General features: G+C 45.1%; 1 protein-coding gene and 1 non-coding gene across 2 annotated transcripts; both read left to right on the forward strand.

The window, feature by feature from the left end:
• Window positions 1–2,768: 2,768 nt before the first annotated feature.
• LOC113837019 lies at window positions 2,769–2,873 on the forward strand. The gene has a single exon (XR_003487565.1). It is a non-coding gene; the product is annotated as a U6 spliceosomal RNA (small nuclear RNA).
• Window positions 2,874–9,813: 6,940 nt separating this feature from the next.
• Window positions 9,814–22,486, forward strand: Mthfd2 (methylenetetrahydrofolate dehydrogenase (NADP+ dependent) 2, methenyltetrahydrofolate cyclohydrolase). Its single transcript, XM_027428829.2, has 8 exons — window positions 9,814–9,972; window positions 14,638–14,822; window positions 16,084–16,206; window positions 16,848–17,000; window positions 17,947–18,054; window positions 19,229–19,321; window positions 19,734–19,859; window positions 21,362–22,486. Exons 1-8 carry the CDS (start codon window positions 9,872–9,874, stop codon window positions 21,523–21,525), a joined length of 1,053 nt encoding a protein of 350 aa, XP_027284630.1. The 5' UTR covers window positions 9,814–9,871; the 3' UTR covers window positions 21,526–22,486.
• The last annotated feature ends 341 nt before the right edge of the window (window positions 22,487–22,827 follow it).

A 22,827-nucleotide genomic window follows, 5' to 3' on the forward strand; every position in this document is an offset into this window, starting at 1 on the left:
CTTTTCTTTTTTCTTTCTTGTTGTTGCTCCTTTGTTGAGATAGGATATGACATAGCCCAAGATGCTTTAAAAGCTCAGTAAACAGCGGAGGATGACCTTGAATTCCTGATCCTCCTCCTCCCTCTGCCTCCAAGTGCAGGGATTACAGGCTTGAGCTGCCATGCTGGGCTCCATCTATTAACTTTTAAAAACATTGTTTACAAATTTGTATGTGTGTGTGTGTGTGTGTGTGTGTGTGTGTGTGTGTGTGTGTGTGTGTGAGTGTGTGTGTGTAAGAAAACATGTAGGAGTTGGACCATGCCGGCGAGTGGGGTCCAACCAGGTTATCAGGCTTGTTCTGTAAGCTTTCTCATTTTATTTTTGTTTTATTAACATCTATAACGTCTGCAGTTTTATTTGTATGTGATTTAAAATGTATCTCTTGATAAAGGTTTATGGTTCTTCCTTTCTTTTTCTGGTTCTTGAGACAGAGTTTCACTATGTAGTCCTACTGTCCTGGTACTCACTACATAGACCAGGATGTCCCCCAAACTCACAGAGATCTGCCGGCCTCTGCCTCTCTGCATTCTATTTATTCATTTTTTAATTATAATCTTTCCTCTTTTTTTCAATACAAGAGATTCTCTTTGTAGCCCTGACTATCTTGGAACTCAATCTGTAGACCAGACTAGCCTCAAACTCAGAGATCCAACTGCCTCTGCCTTCTGAGTGCAAGCTCCAGGACAACCAGGACTACATAGACCACCTCTCTCTCTCTCTCTCTCTCTCTATATATATATATATATATATATATGTGTGTGTGTGTGTGTGTGTGTATGTATGTATGTATATATGTGTGTGTATGTATGTGTATATGTATATGTATTTATATATACATAATATATATATATATATATATATATATGACTTGAGATACTGGAGAGATGGCTTAATAATTAAGAGTACTTGTTGCTCCTGTGTGTAGTTCTTGAGTTCAGTTCCCAGAATTCACAACTGTCTCTACCTCCAGTTCCAGAGGATCTAACACCCTTTTCTAACCTCTGCAGGCACCAGGCATCTATGTACACTGGCAAAACACTTACAAGATAAAGATAAATCCTCATTTAAAAAGAAAAAAAAATTAGTCGGTGGTGGCATATGCCTTTAATCCCAGTACTCGAGAGGCAGAGGCAAGCCAATCTCTGTGAGTTTCAGGCCAGCCTGGTCCACAGAGGTGGTTCCAGGATAGCTAGGGCTGTTACACAGAGAAACCCTGTCTCAAAAAAACCAACAAAAAAGAAAAGAAAGAAAGAAAATGACTGACAGAATAAAGGAACTCCAGGGGTTTCTTTTTCACCTTTTAATGGAATTGTTCTTAAAGTTGTAAAATTATTAAGTCTATGGGGGGGGGGGAATACAGGTATTTATCAGAGAAAGCTCACAGTATGGTCAGCTGTAGGGAGAAAGCCTTAGGGATTAGGGGGAAATCTCTGGTCAATATTTAAAGAGGATATCAATATAATCCACTAAGGGGTCAAAGATAAAGTTTCCCAGTGAGTGTAGAGAAGGCAGAGGAGCAGTAGCTAATTGTTGTTGCTCCAGGGCAATTAGGTCTCCACCAGGTGGGGACCAAAGACTGGGTGCTTTAATCACAATGGCTCAGCAGGATAGAAAGATAACTTCTTACCATCTGGTTACAGCAGATGTGGGAAACAGAAGGGAAGCAGCAGCCGAAAAGGACCTTCACTCTGCCCCACCTCTTCTGAGCTGCTCCCCACCCCCACCTCCACAGCTACCCCTGTTCGGTATTCAGTTCCTCTTTGGAGCTTCCTCAGGCAAAATTGGCAACATTGACTTTTTGTCTCTGTAAACACCCCACACCCTCGATGGCAGATCTCCAGTTTGACCCTACCCTCACCCGCACAGAGCCTCTTCCCTTCCGGTCCTTCCCGCCTCTCCCAAACAGTTGGTGCTACCTGGGGCTCACCTTTTGGGCCCCCTCCCAAGTGAGTGAACAAAGACATTAAAGCTTCTAAGCTGTTCCTCCTCTGGATCTCAGGTTGCAGACTGCAAAAGAGAAATCTCAATTTATCAGAGACAAAAACTCCCACTCATGTAGTATAGAAGTGTGTGTTGTGAAAATGACTTAAAGCCCCTGGTCAGGCTTCTCTGTTCACCATAAGCATCTGTAGACAAAATACATGACTTCTGCCCTCCTGGAACTTGGCTGAGTTAGACAAGGTAGGTGTGTGTCCCCGCCCTCGCCCTCTGTGTGTGTGTGTGTGTGTGTGTGTGTGTGTGTGTGTGTGTGTGTGTGTGCAGACCTCATGTAGCACAAACTGATCTCAAGCTCAAGCTCACCATGTAATCATGTAATCTCAGTACTTGGGAGGCAGAGGCAAGCAGCTGTCTGTGAGTTTAGGGCCAGCCAGGGTTATGTAACAAGATTCTGTCTCAGAAACAAAACAACACAACAACAAAAAAAAAAACATAGCACAGACCCACTATGTAGCTGAGGATGTCCTTGAATTTCTGCTTCTCCTGACTCCACCTTCCAAGTGCTAGGAATACAGGCACGCACCACTTTGCACAATGCTGGGAGCAGAACCTAGGGCTTCATGCATGCTAGGCAAGCACTTCGCTGACTGAGCTACACACTTGGCTCAGATACAGTAGATAGTAGTCCAACAGTAGATTGCATATGTTGTAAATCATGGCACTGTGATGAGGAAAAGCACACAATTGGTGAAGATTGTTGAAAGATTGACAGGTAGATAAAAATAGACTGAATACTCACTTTGGCAGCATATACACTAAAACTGGAACATTATAGAGATTTAGCATGGCCCTTGTGTAAGGATGGTTTGTAAATTTATGACATTTACTCCCAAGCTTAACAACCTGAGTTTAGTCCCCAGGAGCCAGGTGGAAGGAGAGAACGGATTCTCCCACAAGCTATACTGACTTCCACATACACATTGTGAAACATCCAACCACTAACTCCAACACACACAAAGAAATAAGTTTTGAAAAATAGAGACTGGAGCCAGGCTGTAGTGGCTCACGCCTTTAATCCCAGCACTTGGGAGGCAGAGGCAGTCAGGTCTCAGTGAGTTTTAGGGCAACCTGGTTTACACAGTGAGTTCCAGGAGAGCAAGAGCTTCCTAGTGAGATCCTATCTCAAAAACAAACAAACAAACAAAACTAGAAAATTCGAGTGTTGATGAAGCTAAGTCCCCAGAAGATGAGATTGTCCAATGTGGGGGTGGGGTGAGAGGCACTGCGCAGAGCTGAACCCATGTGCAAAGGCTGGGAAGCAAGCAGGAGTTTGCTACTGAAAGAAGAACTGAAAGGGTGAAGGAAGGCAGCCTGATGCGACTGTCACAAGCCCGAGGAACAGTAAGGAAGATGAAAGCAGCCACCTGAGAGCTTGGCCTCTGTCTTCACAGGAAGGTGTACAAACATTAAAGGGCTTTCTGAAGCCTGATGCTGTCTGTGTGTGTGTGTGTGTGTGTGTGTGTGTGTGTGTGTGTGTGTGTGTGTGTGTTCGCGTGTTTCTGTGGGTGTGTGCATATGTGTGTGCAGGTTATCTATGGAAGGCTGAGGTTGGTGTTGGGTATCTTTCTCTGTTGATCAACACCCTTCCTTCCTTTCTTTTTCTTTTCTTTCTTCCTTCCTTCCTTCCTTTCTTTCCTTCCCTTCCCTTCTTCCCTCCCTCCCTCCCTCTCTCTCTCTCTCTTTCTTTCTTTCAGGACAGGGTTTCTCTGTGTAGCTTTGGAGCCTATCCAAGCGCTCACTCTCTTTGTAGACCAGGCTGGCCTTGAACTCACAGAGATCTGCCTGCTTCTGCCTCCTGAGTGCTGGGATGAAAGGCGTGTGCCACCATGCACAACTCAACAACCTAATTAAAAAAAAAAAGCATTCCTTCTTATTGTTTTAAATTACGTACATGTGTGTGTTTGGGGAATATCTGAAGGAGTGCAGGTGCTTGCACAGGCTAGAGTGGTTGGATCCCCTGGAGTTAGAGTTCCAGGCAGTTGTGAGCTGCTCTTTATGGGCACTGAAAACTGAACTTCAGTCCTCTTGCAAGAACAGTATGGTCTCTAAACTGCTGAGCCATCTCTCCAGCCTTCAACCACTGGGGTCCCTCAGTATACCTAGAACTCACTAGTAGACTAGGCCAGCTGACCCAAGAGCTCCAAGATCCTCCTGTGTCTGCTTCCCAGGCCTGGCTTACAGACATGGCTTTAACGGCTGGGTGGTGGTGGCGCACGCCTTTAATCAATCCCAGCACTCAGGAAGCAGAGGCAGGCGGATCTCTGTGAGTTCAAGATCTACAAGAGCTAGTTCCAGGACAACCTCCAAAGTCACAGAGAAACCTTGTCTCGAAAAATGAAAAACAAACAAACAAACAAACAAAAAACCACACAAACACACACACACACACACACACATACACAGAGGCATGGCTTTTACATGGGCGTTGGGGATCCAAACTCTGATGCTCATGTTTTCATAGTACTTCACTAAGCCACCCTCTCAGCACGAATGTACTCTTTAAAAGGGGAAGCAGATCAAAGTGGGAGGACTCACAGCTGTAATCTTAGTGTAGAAAGCCTGAGGCAGGCTGGGTAGTGGTGGTCCGTACCATTAATCTCAACACCCGGGAGGCAAAGGCAAGTGGATCTCTGAGTTTGAGGCCAGCCTGGTCTACAGAAAGGGTTCCAGGACAAGGCTATGCAGAAAAAGCCTGTCTAGAAAGAAAATTAAAAAACAAACAATAACAACAGCAAAAAAAAAAAAAAAAGCAAGGCCGAGGCGGAAAGATTGCTATGTAGCAAGACACCAGTTTTAAAAAAACATACAAAACTCAAAAATCCAAAAGACAATGGAGATGGTTCAGGGGCTAAAGGTATTTTCTGCCAAGCCTGACTGAGTTCAGTCCTCAGAACTTGAATGGTGGAAGGAGACAACCTGCATACACACACCAGGGCACAGATGTGTACACACACACACACACACACACACACACACACACACTTTACAGAAATAAAGTTATTGGAGATGGAATTGATAGGGACTTAGGTCTGTGAGGGCTCAGGCAGATGAAACAAATTAAGATCTATTTCGGAAAGAAGGTATACAAGTTCTAAGCAGGCTGGAAAAGCATGTTAAGAGGCCGTGGGAAAGAGAAGAGGCTCTCACCCCAGAGTGTGGTTAAAGCCTCTTGCCAGCTGAGGTTCAAGGATTCCAGAACAATTAACGTTTGTTTAAAACCTTTCTTCCTTCCCAGCAACAAACCTGTGATTTCCTTGGAATTTCACCAAGAACCCCATTGACAGCAAACGACAAGTCCTTACTCCTTTCTTGTGACCTTAGTGGCCTTGTTTTTACAATATTATAATCTCATCCAAGGCAACCTCCGGAGTCATTTTATAATCTCACTTATCAAAAGGGGAGGGAGTTCCTAGGGCTACTGTTGCTGCAATGAAACACCATAACCAAAGCAACTTGGAGAGGAAAGGGTTTATTTGGCTTACACTTCCACATCACTGTTCATCATCTAAGGAAGTCAGGACAGGAACTCATACAGGACAGAAAGGTGGAGGCAGAAGCTGATGCAGAGGCCATGGAGAGGTGCTGCTTCTTGGCTTGTTCACCATGGCTTGCTCAGCCTGCTTTCGTACAGAACCCAGGACCATCAGCATCACCCATAAGGCCTTAATCACTATTTAAGAAACATGCCCTACAGTCAAACCTTATGGAAGCATTTTCTCAATTGAGGTTCCCTCCTTTCAGATAACTCTAGTTTGTGTCAAGTTGACAAAACTAGCCAGCACAGAGTTTCTGGGAGATAGCTCAGTGGATAAAACACTTGCTGTGCGAGTGTAAGGACCTCAGTTGGGATCCCAGGCACCCATGGAAATGCCAGGCAGGTTTGATGCTCTGTCTGCAATCCTGGGGCTCAGGAGGTGGAGACAGGAATTCCCAGGGCCAGCTGACAAACTCTGTGTTCAGTAAGAGTCCTTGCCTCAATGAGTAAGGGGGAAAGGGATCAAGGAAGAAGACAGCAATATTAACTTCTGACTTCTACACACACGTATGTACCCACATCACATACACTTAAACGCATATATGCTGGGTTGTGGTGACACTTCAAATCCCATCACTTGGAAAGCAGAGGCAGGCAGATCTCTGTGCGTTCAAGGCCAACCTGGTCTACAGAGCGAGTTCCAGGACAGCCAGGGCAAGAAACCCTGTCTTGAAACAAACACATATGCATGCACATGCCAAGAAAGGAGTTGGGGTAGGAGGAAATAATAAAAAATAATAGGTAAAATAAAAACTGGCTTAGGAGTGATTTTTGCTAAGCAAATGACATTTAGATGTAATACTTTGGGAAGCAGAAGCAAGTCATTTTATTAAACATATTAAAAATCCATGCCAGGAAGCCAGATGTGGTGGGGCATGCCTGTAATCTCAACTGTCAGCAGACTTGGGCTAGAGGATCCTGAGTTTGAGGCCAGACCCTGCTTACAAAGCAAAACACACACTCTCTCTCTCTCTCTCTCTCTCTCTCTCTCTCTCTCTCTCTCTTTCTCTCTCTCTCTCTCTTTCTCTCTCTCTCATGATAGTAGAGCACTTGTCTGGAATGGAATGTGAGGGGCCTTGGGTTCCATCCTCAGCACTGCACAGAAAGAAGGAAGGAAGGAAGGAAGGAAGGAAGGAAGGAAGGAAGGAAAGAAGGAAGGACAGACTAGGAGTTGGAGAGCTGGCTCAGCCAATAATGAAATACCAGCCATACAAGCATGAGACCACCCAGCTCTTTTTCTTAAATAAGTTTTAGTTGTATTTATTTTATGTGTATGAGTGTTTTGCCTGCATGTATCTATGAATACCACATGAGAGACTGGCGCTCATGAAATTCCGAAGTGAGCACCAGCTCCCCTAGAACTGGAGTTAAGGATGTCATGAGCCACCATGTGGGTACTGGCAATCCAAATTTCATTCCCATATATCATGTATCTTGATCATATCCACCCTGGCTCCCTCCCTCCAACTGGCCCACACACATCCCCAACACATCTCCTGCCCCACTCCATAGGTTTTTGCCCTCTCCCCTACCCCCCCCCCCAATCCAATCAGTGCTGCCCTTATACACATAGATGGGCTGGTGTCATCTGCTGAGGCAGGATCCCACCAGTGGCCACCCTCGAAGATAAGTGACCCTGGCTCAGCTTTTCTGAAGCAGGGCACAAGTTTTCATTGCCGTTTTCACTGCCATGCAAGTCCAGATAATCAGAAGATGCCACCTGCTGGAGCCTAGCTGGAGATGGGTTCTGAGAGTCACAGTGTGAAGTCACATGACCTACAGCTGCCCAAACAACTTTTCATTTTCTCTGTCTTGTGGGTTCTCAATGCCACACCCCTTTTCCTTAGGCTTTTTTCTTATTCATAGTATATGTGCCTCATCCCAAGCCTCAAGAGCACAAAGTATTACTGTTTTTTTTTTTAATTTTTTGGGATAATTTCAGACATACAGAAAAGTGACAGGCAAAGTGCAGAGAATACTTGTAGGTTCCTAATTGCTGCTACCTCATACTTGCTGTCTGTTTTATCTAATTATTTTTCCTCATGAATGCACATTGTCATATAAAGTGTCCTCCCCCCAAAATGTGTGATCCCTTTCAATTCATTGTGCTGTTTGGTTATTTTTATTTTTGTTATTGTTATGAAATATGGTTTCACTCTGTAAATCAGGTTGATGTGAAACTCACTACATAGCCCAGGCTGGCCTTGAACTGCTGGTGATTCTCCTGCCTTAGTCTCCTCAGTGTTGGGGTTATAGGTGTGAAGCACTATCTTAGTCTCTCTCTCTCCTTCGTTTCTTCATTTCTTTCTTTCTTTGTGTTTTTAATAATTATAATATTATATTATATTATAATTAAAAATTATAATAGTTGGTGGGCAACAGTGACCAACACCTTTAATCTCAGCACATGGGAGGCAGAGGCAGGTAGGTCTCTGTGAGTTCAAGGCCAGTCTGGTCTACAGAGAGAGTTCCAGGACAACCAGGGATACACAGTGAAACTCTGTCTTGAGAAATCACACAAAAAATTATAATAGTTTTAAAATTGTGTGTGTGTGTGTGTGTGTGTGTGTGTGTGTGTGTGTGTGTGTGTGTCCAGGATTCAGTTCAGAGTCACAGGCTGTATTTTGTGATCATGAACTTGAATCTGGAACACCTCCTCATTCTACCATGATCTTGGCACTTTTGAAGACTGTAATTGACACACCTCATACCGGCGTACCTGGTACGCCAGATGAACACAGAACTGCCACTTGGCGTCTGTGTGTCATTTGTTTGATATCTCCTTGTAAATAGATTAAGATAATCTATGTTATTCCAAAGTTTCAGGAACATGTTTTTTCTTTTGCTGGACAGTGTTTACTGTCCAAGCCTATGATCTTTCTTCTCCACATAGAAATGAGAAATGCCTAGTACTTTTTAGGGGATTAATTAGTTAATTTTCTCAATGTTGTGATCCTCTACCTGACAAGATGGAACCTAAGGGAAGAAGCATTCATACTGGCAGGTAGTGTGGGGATATACAGCCCACTGTTGTGGGGGAGGCAGAGAAGCTCCCAGCTGTGGTAATGGGCGCCTGAGGCTGCTGGCTCACATCTCAATAGATGGGGGGTCAGAGTGGGGAAACACAGGCAGGCTTTCTCCTTTCCCCCATTTTATTGATCTCCAGTCCCCAGTCTGTGGGATAGGTGGACTTTTCCTCCTCAGTTAAACCTCTCACAGACACACCCAGAAGTGGGTCTCCCAGCTCCCTCTAAATCCATGGGAGTCTTACTAGTTTAGGAAAGTCTGTAAATTAATTTTCAGATTTTTAAAAAAGATTTATTTATTTATTATGTACACAGTGTTCTGACTTCATGTATGTCTGCGTGCAGGCCAGAAGATGGCACCAGATTTCACTACAGATGGTTGTGAGCCACCACGTGGTTGCTGGGAATTGAACTCAGGACCTTTGGAAGATCAGGCAGTGCTCTTAACCGCTGAGCCATCTCTCCAGCGCCCCCCCTCTCCGCCCCCGCAAAATTAAAAAAAATGCTTTTTATTATGTGTATGTCTCTTGTGTGCATGCCCTTGGAGGTCAGAAAATATCTGATCCTCTGTAAGTATGTATGTATGTATGTATGTGTATGTATGTATGTATGTGTATGTATGTATGTATGTGTATGTATGCCACATGTGTGTGTAAGGGTGTCCTTGGAGGCCAGAAGTGTCTGGTCCTCTGGAGCTGGAGTCACAAGAGGTTTGGAGCCACTAGGAGGCTTAAAATCGAACTTGGGTCCTTTGCAAGGGCTACAAGCAATCTTAACCGCTGAGCCGTCTCTCCAGCTCCTATGTGACAAACATACATGTAAGTATTTTGCTCCTTATTCAAGTTTTCACTCAGTTGTTTTGACATCCTTTGATGATTGCGGATCAATTTTCAGTATGATTTTGCCAAGTGGTGATTTTTTTTCTTTAAAAATAAATATTACTTTAGTGATTTTCAGATCCTCGGCACACAGTAGGTGGTTCAGACTTTTGTTCGATGAATGAATGACTGAATGAATGAATGAACCCCAGATTCGGTTGGCCTGGCTGGGGGGGGGGGAAGAGAACCTCTGCTGCCTCTATTAGGGGCTTGACTCCCTCAGCCAATCAGGACGTGGTCCCGGGCCGGCTTACGTAAAATGGAGACCTCCTATTGGCTCCGCCTCCGGCTCAGGGACCAATGGGCGTGTGGAAAGGCGGGGCTTCCGCGGGCCGGAGGTATAGCTTCGTGGCCCGCGCGCGCGCTTCTCTCCGGCGCGGGCACCGGCGCGGGCCATGGCTTCATCCTCTCTGTTATCCGCGTTGGCTGTGCGGTTGCTGCGCCCCGCGCCCGGCTGCCACCCGCGCCTGCAGCCCTTCCACCTGGCGGCAGTGCGGTGAGTGTGTCGGGGAGTGGGTCCGCGGGGTCGCGGAGCGCGGCGGGGACAGATGTCCTCCCTCCCTGAGCATCTTTCCGGCGCGGGACCCGCCGCTAACGGAGGGAGGGGTGTGGTGGGGCGACGTGGCACCGGGGCACACGTGGAGATGCGGACGCTTGCCCAGGGGACAGCGTTGCGCCGCCGCCGCCGCAGGGAAGGGTGCGGAGAGGTCCGCCTTTCCCGGACCCTAGCGGCAGCCGGGGTTGCTGCAGTCTGATGAAATCCGCGAGCCGGCTTGCTCCAGGGGTACCGACTTCCCTCCTCCCGAGTGGGTGTGGTTCGAAAGATGCCCCTGCCGCGCGGCGGTCCCCCAGTCCACTCCGTAGCCTGCCAGTTCTAGCCCCGGCGATGTGAGGGTATACATGCCCCACAAGTTGCCGGGGGCTACTGGGAGTAGGAGCTGCATTGTTTTAGGGGGAAGCTACAGTGTTGGAGCTTCCGTTCTGCACGTGGACCGCCGTGGTGGTCACTCCATTCTGAGAGTGTTTAATACCACGTAAACTGTGTGCTTGGAAATTGCCAGAGTTCGGCGCGTTGAGATTGCTCCTGAGGCAGGGGGATTACTGCGAGTTCAAAGCTAGCTTGGACAATGTAGTGAATTGGAGACCAGCCCGGGCTCCCTCCCCAATCTCAAAATATCAATTAAAAAAAAAAAAAGTCACAATGATAAATTTCGTATTCGTATTTTGCCGTAATTTTTAAAAGTTGAAAAAATGAGGCCCTCCCCTTTAACGTTAAGTTGATTGAAGAAAAAAAATCTGATGGGGAAGGCAGGAAAAGTTCTGTTTGCATTTCTTTCGGGGGCAGGGGGGGGTAATTGAGTTGCTGGATCTTTCTGGACCTCAGACTCCCATTTCTGTGCCTAGGTAGGGAGAGTCCAATGGGGGTGTGTGATTTCTTCCCCTACCATCTATGCACTTTGCAATGTTGCCTGAATCCTGTGTCTTGTAAAAGCTGGTTGTGTGTGGTGTAGTCCCCCAACCCACCTCCCCAACACATCACAAGAGTTTGAGACTGAAAATTTAGAGCTGATAAAATCTTTGCCTTCCACAATGGGACTTTTGTTCCTGTTGAAGAGAAAGCAGGTGAGATTTCCACCAGTTGGAAGACATTTCCGGGCCCTGCTTGTTGGAACACAGGATGCTGAGGGTTTTTTTGTTTTTTGTTGTTTTTCCAGTGTTTCTCTGTGTAGCTTTGTAGACCAGGCTGGCCTCAAACTCACAGAGATCCACCTGCCTCTGCCTCCGGAGTGCTGGGATTAAAGGTGTGCACCACCACGGCCTGGCTCGATCCTGAGATTTTAGAGGACTTGGAGGGACATTATTCAGGTTTCCTGAGATCTGATCCTAAGCTGCCTCTTTGAGCTCCATCTTTAATTTCTCTGTCCTTTCCTCTTCCTGAGTTCTGGTCGCTAGTGGCTGTGGGCCACATGTTCAGAGACCTGGCTAACTGAAAAGATCCTGTAATTCATTACCCCCCCAAAATAGACCAGTTTCCTTGCGCTCTGGTTCACTCTTGACTGCTATTCTGAGAAGTGTGTGTTCCTTATCTCTGAAGGCAATCTGTACCAACTGCCCTGTACATTAGATAATTACAGTGTCCACTTTGTTGTTCCAGGGTTTCAGGAACATAAACTCCATGGTTGAAGGGAGAGTACTGTAGCCTAGGAGACGGTGGAGGAGTAAATTAACTTGGTGGCAGATGTTTACACTTGAATCTTGTTTTTTTACTGTTTTCTCTTCTGTATAAAACAGAGTTTTTATAATAGTCACGATAACCAAGAGTAATTTATGTAAAGATGTTGGCAAAATACCTAGTGTTCAGTCAATGTCGGTTTTATACCCCCCCCCTCATTACTGGCCCATTAATTAAGTAGCAGAACTTTTTCCAAAATAAGTTGGTTGGGAGTTATAAGTTTCCCTTATACAGACTGGAAAATCACTAACTGTTGGTTTAAGAGGAAAATAAATATTACTGACTTGGATATTTTATTTGACCTTTATTAGACTTCTTTCTAGGCTGTCATTTTAGTAGGAAAATTTCTAAACATGTCTGGAAGCATTTAATATCTAAATTAAGTGTACAGACTTAGAATGTCTTTTTTTTTCTAGTTTTGGGTTGGAGTTCAGTCTCCTATCTCCCCCCCTTTTTTTTCCCTCTGGAGACAGGGTTTTTCTGTGGCTTTGGAGACTGTCCTAGAACTAGCTCTTGTAGATCAGGCTGGTCTCGAACTTATAGAGATTAAAGGCATGTGCCACTACAGCCCAGTGTCCTATCTCCCTTTAAGCAGTGACTTAATTTGGCCCTTGGCAAAGAGATAGAGGGAATTTATCAAATGGCTCATGTTTTCATGTTTTTCAGTGCTGCAGGAAGCAGCAGAGAGTTAAATTGTAGTTAGATTATAAAAAGTTTTCATTACAGTGTGGCCCGGCTTTGTGTTGCTTTTTTTTTTTTTTTTGTTAAAGTAAATTGGCATAACATCCAGAACCTCCTTCTGCAACAGAGATTAGGACCTGAAACACTGGCCTTTCCAGAACCCTGCATCTTAACTTCAGCCCATAGGTTTTTGGTCCAAGAGGGGTTCTAATGTTTCCTCTGCACTTACTGCTTTCCAAAGAAACTTTTTATGAAGTACAAGCTAAATCCTTCTTATAGAGCACAATGTACACACACGGGAATAAATGTGTACAACTCTTTTTTTGTGGGGGGGTAGTTGAGACAGGGTTTCTCTGGCTTTAGAGGCTGTCCTGGAACTCTGTAGACCAGGCTGGCCTCGAACTCACAGAGATCTGCCCGCCTCTGTCTCCCGAGTGCTGGGACTAAAGGTGTGCACCACCAACGCCCAGCATGTACAACTCCTTATTAGCATGTATTTATCTTCCTTCTCCCTCCCCTTGCAGGGTCTCGTGTTCTCAGGCTGGCCTTGGACTAGCTATGTAGCCAAGGATAACTTTGCTGTCAGCTGTAAATGGACAGTGGGGTGGAGCAGAGAACCACTGGAGGAGGACTCTACCCCAGTCCTAGTTACTTCCTACTGCTGTGATACTACCCTTACAAGAGTAACAGTTCAAGGTTATAGTCCATCAGTGGTGGGAGGTCCAGGCAGCAGGAGCTTTAGGCAGCTGGTAACATCACATCCACAGTTAGGAAAGGGAGGGAAGGTACTTGCTACTCCTTTTCTCCAGTTTTTCTTTTCTTATTTGTTTTTATTTTGTTTTGTTTTTCTAGACAAGGTTTCACTGTGTAGCCCTGGCTATCCTCTGTAGACCAGGCTGTCTTCCAACTCAGAGATCCTCCTGCCTCTGCCTCCCAAGTGCTGGGATTAAAGGTGTGCTCCACCACCGCTGGACTTCTTTCTATCCCAGTCGGAATGGTGCCACCTATAGCTTAAAGCATTCAAGATGATGATACCTCACTGGCATGTCCAAAGGCCCATTTTCCAGGTGATTCTAGATTCTTCCAAGTTGACAATACTAAAGCATCATGCCCTCATATCAGAACAGTCCCTAAAAGGAACTGAGCAGTGGAAGGTATTCTGAGGTTTGACTAGACCAGTGTGGTGCTTATTGATCTGCTAACCACATAATATATAGTTTGTATGCAACCAGGGCCTCTGTTATTTCATCAACAGTATATTATATAACAATGTTCATATACAAGCAGTCTATAGGTAATTTAAGTCTTTTTTTTTTTAAAGATTTTATTTATTTATTATGTATACAACATTCTGCTTCCATGCATATCTGCACACCAGAAGAGGGCACCAGATCTCATAACGGATGGTTGTGAGCCACCATGTGGTTGCTGGGAATTGAACTCAGGACCTCTGGAAGAGCAGTCAGTGCTCTTAACCTCTGAGCCATCTCTCCAGCCCAAAAGCACTTCTTTTTATTCTTGCAGAGGACCCAGGTTCTATTCCCAGTGCCCACATGGCAGCTCAAAATTATCTGTTGTTCTCCAGTTCCTGAGGGTCAGAATGCCCTCTTCTGACTCTCTCAGGCACTGCATGGACATAATACATATGCATACATGCAGGCAAAATACCCATACATACAAAATAAAAACAAATCTTTTTGAAAAGGAAAAGAAAATCAGTCCACTACCTGGGAAACATGACTAGGTAGTAATACCACCAGCATAACACAAATTTCAAAAGGAATATCAATATTTAAGAAAACTGGTTAGCCTCAGAGGGTGGGGGTGTGTGGGGGGGGACAAGGAAATGTCCAGATGCCCATCCTGAGTAGTGATGAGGTGGCACTGACAGACCCTGGTCTGAAATCTTACCTGGGCCAGCGTCAGGTAACTTAAACTTCTGAGCTTCCACGGAACTGTTTTAATCACTGTGACCATCCTGAACTGGTGGCAGATGGCACCCGTAAATCTGTCCTTCAGATCTCACATTTAAACCTAAGCTTTTTGGTGTTGAATGACACTTTTTCTAGGTGGAGCATTACTTTTTTTTTTTTTTTTTTGCAAAGACCCAAACTCACTCTCTCTCTCTCTTCTCTCTCTCTCTCTCTCTCTCTCTCTGTCTCTGTCTCTGTCTCTCTCTCTCTCTCTCTCTCTATATATATATATATATATATATATATATATATATTATTCTGTCACCTTCTGCAGAAATGAAGCTGTCGTCATTTCTGGAAGGAAACTGGCTCAGCAGATCAAGCAAGAAGTGCGGCAGGAGGTGGAAGAGTGGGTGGCCTCAGGCAACAAGCGGCCACACCTCAGTGTCATTCTGGTTGGTGACAATCCTGCCAGTCACTCCTATGTGCTCAACAAAACCAGGGCAGCAGCTGAAGTGGGTAAGTGTTACTGTCAGAGCCCTACTGTGTTGCCTGGAAGTCTGTCTGGAGGTAAGGCCACACGAGTGCGTGGTCCCTCTTTCTGAGCAGAGTCCTGAGTGGTGGCTCATACCACAATCCCAGCACTTTGGGAGAATGAGTCAGGAGGACCAGGAATTTATGGCCAGCTTGGCCACATAGCAAGTCTCCTGAACTACATGAGACCCTGTCTCCAAAATTTAAAATACAAAACAAAAAAACTAGAGGTTTTCAGGGAAGGATGGTTGTCCTTCACTGTGGCTTCTGGGCTGTAATCTCAGTTCTGTCCTTAGCCTTAACAGTTTGCCAGTGACCTTAGCACATTTTACATTTGCTTCCCCTGAGCAATAGCAGTCTCTGTCTTGGGTCAGTGAGATGGCTCATGGGTTGGTCCTTCAGCCCAGCCACATCAGAAGGGAAGGCTGCAGGTGCTTAGACCACTGTCTGTCTTGTGAGCAGACAGGAACATCTGAGCCGGCTGCCTCTAATTTGCTGTCATATGGTAATCTGCAATGCCTGAAGGACAAAGACACAAATTTCCCATCCCCCAACACTTGAGCTACCCGTGCTTATAAAGCCAATCCGTGAAGAACTCAAAAACCACTTCCTTAGATGGCAGTCATTTCCTTCAGATCTGTAACTGTTTAGCCATGCATGCCACAGAGCCTGTTGGCCAGACTATCTCCAAGTTCAGTGAGAGACCCTGACTCAAAATGTAAGGTGAAGAGTAAACATACACACACTAAATAAGCAAACAAGCGTAATAACTGTTATGAATTTTTAAAAGAGCATCTCTGTCTTGGGTGCTTAAGCATTATGGGAAAGACTGAGCAGTAGCATGAAGAGGCCTCATTGCCTAAGCACTGTAGTTACAGATGTGTGCAGGTGTGCCCAGGTTTTACATGGGGACTTGGGATCAAACTTGGGTCCTCAGCAAGTATGCTGAGCCATTTTTCCTGCCCTCTAGCTGGCATTTTATCTGGTCTCAGTCTCCTTCCTTGTCTCAAAATGAGGTTGTTGAATAAGCACAGAACAGTGCACAGTGAGCCCCGAGCTCGTGTTTAGGAGTGTACGATCTGAAGCAGGAGTCCTTGTGGGCAGTTCACTCTAGCTCCCATGGTGGTCACATGTTACCCGTGTCATTAAGGACTTTGGTGTTCTTTATCTCCCCCCCCCCTAAGGTTTGGAGGTTTGGAGCTATATAGTTTGGTGGTTTTTTAAGCCTTGACCTTTCTTACAATAGGAATCAACAGCGAGACAATTGTGAAACCAGCCTCAATTTCAGAGGAAGAGCTGTTGAGTTCAATCAGGAAACTGAACAATGATGAAAACGTAGATGGCCTCCTTGTTCAGCTGCCACTCCCAGGTGAGTTCTGGTCTTCGAAAGGGAAAACTGATTTGGGCTTGAGAGATAGCTTGGTGGTTAAGAGCACTGGCTGTTCTTCCAGAGGACCTAGCTTCAATTCCCAGCACCCACATAGTGGCTCACAACTGCCCATACATAACTCCAGTTTCAGGGGATCTGATGCTCTCTTCTGGCCTCCATGGGTACCTGGCACAGACTTGGTGTATATACATTCGTGCAGGCAAAACACCCATACACATAAAAATAAAGTAAAATAATTTTTAAAAATAAAAGAAAAAAAGGTTAATGGATTCTGAGCAGTAGAGGGGCTCTGCTGCTATTTGAAATGCTTAAGAAAGTATTCCTTGTTTCACTATGTAGTCCAGGCTGGCCTCTGACTTGTAGTAGTGCTGGGGTAACTGACATGAGTCATTCCTCCTAGCCTGCTAGAGATCTTGATATAAAGGACAGTAGGAGGAAGCGGGGGTGGGGGGGTAGTACATTGGCTGTGGTATTTGACTCATGGCTTTGCTTAATGTACAGTCATTCTGGACATCATGATGTCATGTCAGAAGGGAGTGGATTCATGTAACAAGCCTGGAGCAGGTCAGCCTTTTCCTCACAGCATGGACCTTAGGCTACAGCCCTGATTTCTTTTTCAGAGCACATCGATGAGAGGAAGATCTGCAATGCCGTTTCTCCTGACAAGGATGTTGACGGCTTTCACGTCATTAACGTAGGGCGAATGTGCTTGGACCAGTATTCCATGCTACCGGCGACCCCGTGGGGCGTGTGGGAGATAATTAAGCGAACAGGTAGGTGTGTTTCAATTGCATTTCTGCTTTAGTATTAGAAAAGTAGGCTAGTTTGAGCATCCCTGATCTGAAAAATCTGAAACCCTTTCAGCACTGTTAGTTTTGGATTAAGAGCTCTGCAGGTATTCCCACATCTTAGTAACTCCAATATTGAAACATTCCCAGCCCTGCATACTTCAGGGTAAGGAATATTCAACCTGTACTTAGAAGTGGCAGAAACCCCCAGAGCAGCAAAGAGTGGGACCCCACCCCAGCCCAGGTTCCCACCCTACGGGACTTACCTCCTAGCTGTTGCCCATGATGGCTCTCTCTATTCTACAAGCCTTGCGGGAGGATATGTAAGGTTTAACAGTGATGACAGCAAGAATCTATAAGACGCTTTGCAGTTTACAGTGTTCCTTCTCTGTGTACTCTGCACCGTCTCTATGAGGCAGCCACAGCCCTGACTGGCTGATAGTGATTGGATTCATGACCTAGCTTGTTTGCCTTCCTCTACTGTACATTCTGAGACAGACCAGGACCACTTTTAATGCAACTCTATATGTGTGAATGAGTAACTTGTATGGAACTAGCTCCAAACAAACTTGTATGGGTATAGCATGGTTGTAGGCAATGAGATTTTTCTTTTTTTTTTCTTTGGTTTTTTGAGACAGGGTTTCTCTGTGTAGCTTTGGAACCTATCCTGGCACTTGCTCTGGAGACCAGGCTGGCCTCGAACTCACAGAGACCTACCTGCCTCTGCCTCCCAAGTGCTGGGATTAAAGGCATGAGTCGCCAACACCCGGCAGCAATGAGACATTTCTAGGCATGGCTTTGATTTCATTTATTCAGAGTTGGTATCTGTGCCGTGTCATTTGGTGCACGCACACACACACACACACACACACACACACACACACACACACACACACCATGTGTGTGTTTATATTATTTTTTATTTTTGCAGGCATCCCAACCTTAGGGAAGAACGTGGTTGTAGCCGGCAGGTCAAAAAATGTTGGAATGCCAATTGCAATGTTGCTGCACACCGATGGAGCACACGAGCGGCCTGGAGGTAATGAAGTTACCTTTCCTGTTGTGTGAGAGCCCTCAAAACCTAGCCTATGACCACTTTTTTTTTTTTTTAAGGTTTTTATTTATGTATTATGTATACAACATTCTGCTTCCATGTATATCTGCACACCAGAAGAAGGCACCAGATCTCATAACCGATGGTTGTGAGCCACCATGTGGTTGCTGGGAATTGAACTCAGGACCTCTGGAAGAGCAGTCGGTGCTCTTAACCTCTGAGCCATCTCTCCAGCCCCCTGCCTGTGACCACTGTTAACACAGAAAATAACCATGGTGTGGAAGGCTATACTCAGTGCCTCGGGTTGATTGGAGTTTTGAGTGAAGCATGTTATAGGCAGTTAGGTGTTGTCAGCTCGGCTTGGACAGCACTAGAAGCTTTCTTACTGAGAACTGGTATCCTGCTCTGTGTCCTCTGGGAGGAAAAGACACTGCTGGCCCCTGCAGAAGAGTGAATTGACATGACCGCAGCATGTCATGCCATGTTCTGTTGGTTCATCTAAGACGAAGCTAAGTCAAGAATTGCATGAAATTACTGTAATAAGGAACTTTTGTGACCAAAGCAAAATTGTATTTCCAGATACTTTTTGTTGTTGTTAAAAGTGCAAACTCAGGGTTGGGGATTTAGCTCAGTGGTAGAGCGCTTTCTAGCTTGCAAGGCCCTGGGTTCAGTCCTCAGCCCTGGGGGAAAAAAAAAAAAAAGTGCAAACTCGTCTTGAGTAATTCTGGTGGTTTTCCTTAGAAAACGTAAAACTCTTTAAAATCTATGAAATAAGAAGTGGAATAAATATAATTATTTATGACTCCAAAGGGTAGAGCTGAGAGCACTGCCAGATGCTACATCAAGTATTAGTTTTATTTAAATTTTTATTACATTTATCAATTATTATTGTGTGTGTGTGTGTGTGTGTTCGTTCTCTTCTGCCTTGAGTTCTGGGGGATGGACTCAAGCTGTCAGGAATGCGGGGCAAGCATGTTTACTCCATCTCTCTGTCCTAAGTATTGGTTTTTAAAGCTGAATGACAATTAGCCATCTAGAAATTGTGCCAAGTCCATGATTTTCCCAGAGGTGTTGAGTTTCTGCAGTGCTGTGAATAGCTGAAACCCACCTTCATCCCAGCCTGGATTTGGGACTCAGGGCCTCTGTTTTTGCCTCTCAGGTGATGCCACAGTTACGATATCTCACCGATACACTCCCAAAGAGCAGCTGAAGAAGCACACGATCCTTGCGGACATTGTAATATCAGCTGCCGGTAAGAACTCTAAAGAAGTGTATGTATAGGCTGACTTGTCTGTCCAACTGCTATCCTGCCCAGCTCTCCTCAGCAGTGATTCTTGAAGCTGCTACAAAGATGGGGCTGGGGTTACAGTTGTACCTGTCTCTCTGTGTAGACTGGAGGAGGGTACTCCTAACCCTCAGTATCCCCACGTGAAGTTTAAATGGTGTTTATAACACGTGCTAATAATAAGTTCTTCCTGTCACCTGCCTGTAATGTCCTCTGACTATAATGTCCTCTTTTGGCATCCATGGGCACTGCAGGCACATAGTGCATATAGATACATTCAAGCAAAACACTTCTATACATAAAATCAACAAATCTAAAATAAATAAAAAAATCTTAAACGAAGTATGTTGCCTTCCTGATGGTTGCTCTCTGTTGCCAGGCATTCCAAATCTGATCACAGCTGACATGATCAAGGAAGGGGCAGCTGTCATCGATGTGGGCATAAACAGAATTCAAGATCCAGTCACTGCAAAGCCCAAGTTGGTTGGAGATGTAGATTTTGAAGGTATTTAGTGTTGTTGTTTTTTTTTTTTTTAAAAAAAAAAACATAAATCTTGTAAATATTACCTTTCATGGACATTTAGGGCAGATTGTTCTCACATAGTGTTTGATTTATTTATTTGAGGCAAGGTCTCAGCAGATAGCCTTGGCTGGCCAGGGACCCACTATGTAGACCAGGCTCTTCTTGAGCTGACAGAGACCCACATGCCTCTGCCTCCCAAGTGCTGGGATTAAAAGTGTGTGCCATCACATCTGACTTTTTTCTTACAACTCTTAAGCTTATATTATTTTCGTAATATTGTTTAAAGCACTTAAAAAAAGGTGTATTTGTTCGTGTTTGCATATGTGTGGGTGGATGTCTATGGAGGTCCAAGGTTGACCCTGGGAGTCTCCTAGGATTGCTCTTCATCTTCCAAGAGGCACCACCCTGCCTGGCTATGCATGCAATTTTTTAGAAAATGCTGTATACGTATGCTGTATATGTGTGGTGTTGTATGGGTGTGTCTATTTTGTGTTATGTGTCTGTTGTGTATTTGTGTTGTGTGTCTGTTGTATGTGTGTGTTATGTGTGTGCTACATACATGTATCTGTGTTATGTGGCTAGTATGTATGTTGTATATGTGTGTGTTGTATGTGTTGTATATATATATGTTGGTGTGTGTTATGTGTGTATGTCTGTATGGCACTGTGTGTGTGTCCTTGGGTGTCTTCAGTTGTTCGTGACTTGGAGTGTTTACCTGGAACTTGCTAGTGTGTTCAAGCTGGCTAGCAAGCCCCAGGGATCTACTTCTCTGCCTCCCAGCACTGGGGTTACAGGCACATGCCACCACATCTGGCTTTTCTTGTTTTGTTTTTTTCCAGTTATGGTTTCTCTGTGGCTTTGGAGGCTGTCCTGAAACCGGGCTGGTCTCGAACTCACAGAGATCCACCTGCCTCTGCCTCCCAAGTGCTGGGACTAAAGGCATGCGCCACTACCGCCAGGCACATCTGGCTTTTTTTTGTGTGTTCTGAGGCTTGAACTCAGGTCCTCATTTGTACAGACAGGACTTTACAACTGAGCTACTGCCCTGCCCTGTAGATGGTATTTTTCTTTTAAAAAGGAAGGAGAGAGAGATTGAAGGTTTACTTTGTATGTCTGAGTGTTTTGCCTGCCTGTATATGTATGTGCACCATGTGTGTGCCTGGTGCCCACAGAGGTCAGAAGAGAGTGTCAGATCCCCTGGAACTGGAGTTATGGATGGTTATGAGTCACCATGGTTTTGAGTTACCATGCTGGTGCTGGGAACCCAGCCCACTTCCTCTGCAAGAGCAGCCAGTGCTCATAACCTCTGAACCATCTTGCCAACCCCATAGATGCTATCTGTCTTATGCAGCTTGAAGCTAATGAAGGCTGTTACATTTTTTATTGTTTTTTCTTTGAATACTTTTTTTTCCCACAACATATAAAGTGCACATGATTTTTGCCACATATATTTGAAGCAGCTTTCCTGTCTTGTTTCTACGCAGGAGTCAAGAAGAAAGCCGGTTACATCACTCCTGTCCCTGGGGGTGTCGGCCCCATGACAGTGGCCATGCTAATGAAGAATACCATTATTGCTGCAAAGAAAGTGCTGAGGCCTGAAGAGCTGGAGGTGCTGAAGTCCAAGCAGCGTGGAGTTGCCACCAACTAGCTGTACTCCATACCAGTCTGAGAGGCAAAGTGGGCCAAGAGGAATGCAGTATTTTTAATTTATTCTATTGAAATGGTTTAAAATGATGTTGTATTTATTGAAAGCTTCAACGGGTGGATGTGTGTGCGCATGGCTCTGCAGAACCTCACCAGGGTGCCCATCAGTGTCCTGCCACTGACCTGGTGACGCATGGGAGACATCCTCACACTGAGAACGGATGCTGAACTTCATCAAAAAACCTGCCTTTTTAGGCTCTCATTTCCCAAGTGCTATTCCAATACGAGTTGATGACTCATCTGAGGTGCCAAGCCTTCTGAGTTCAGCTTTCAAACCAAAGGAAAACTTACTAGAGCAAAATAGGGGAAAGGAAGAAACGGCAGCACCCAAGAAGACAGCACTCCCTTACTTTCTGTGCACGCCAGGTCAGAGCCAGGTTTCTCTGAGGAGAGCGCAGTTGGCTGGGTTGGCAGAGGAAAGCCCAGCATTGCTAGCTGTCCCTGCCTGCGGCTGAGTCACTGGGGAAGGTTTAGGATTTCCCCACTTGCTGTTACCCTTCTGTGAGCTTGCCCTATTCCAGTTTTCTAGAATCAAAAAGATCATTTTATAAATGATGTGTGTCATTGTCACGTTCGGCTTTTGCGGCACATTTCAACTTTAAATTTCCAACTGTTAGAGTGTGTGTGTCTGTTTTCTTTGGCATAAGCTTTGAGGCCTATTTTTTGAAAAACAAAACTTGTCGTGATAATCATGAGGGCAGATTGGGTGAAACTTACTTGCCACCAAAGAACTCACGGCGGCTGCCTGCCTGCGTGTCTTTCACGTACCCTGTTGGCTTTCCTAAAAGGTACTGAGGAGCTTGAGTTAATATAAGATTAAACAGATTTTCTTATTAAAGGGTTTTGTTGCTTTTTTTGTTGTTGTTTTGTTTTTATTAAATAAAACGCATCTGTCTGGTGTGGAATAAGTTTCTGAAAAGCTGTTTTCTGTCTCAGTCAGACCTAACCTTGTTACTATTTCCTATCTGATGTTTTGGGCTAACTTCCTAGATTCCACCCACTCTATAAGTAGCTGTGGAGAAGCTGAGTGCTGTGTCCCAGCACTCAGTTCCAAGCCAAGAGTTTATTAATCTTTTAAGGTATATGTAAGTGACTCTGGGTGTCTTCTAAGTCATTCCTTCCATTCATGTACCACTCACTACAAAAGACTTGCTTGCTTGCAGATTTCTCAACACATGCACCCATGTGGCAATAGATGTATTCATCCCTGCTGTGCAGTCATTTGGCAAACTGGAAGGTGCACGCT

The sequence above is a fragment of the Cricetulus griseus genome, chromosome 8, assembly GCF_003668045.3.
Source record: "Cricetulus griseus strain 17A/GY chromosome 8, alternate assembly CriGri-PICRH-1.0, whole genome shotgun sequence".
Lineage (NCBI taxonomy): Eukaryota > Metazoa > Chordata > Mammalia > Rodentia > Cricetidae > Cricetulus > Cricetulus griseus.

Excerpts from the sequence above, each read along its gene's own strand:
- Mthfd2 (XM_027428829.2), top strand. The coding sequence starts at position 9,872 with ATGGCTTCATCCTCTCTGTTATCCGCGTTGGCTGTGCGGTTGCTGCGC. Across the intron at positions 9,973-14,637 it reads TTCCACCTGGCGGCAGTGCG|AAATGAAGCTGTCGTCATTT; the intron begins GTGAGTGTGTCG and ends CACCTTCTGCAG. Across the intron at positions 19,322-19,733 it reads CATTGTAATATCAGCTGCCG|GCATTCCAAATCTGATCACA; the intron begins GTAAGAACTCTA and ends CTCTGTTGCCAG.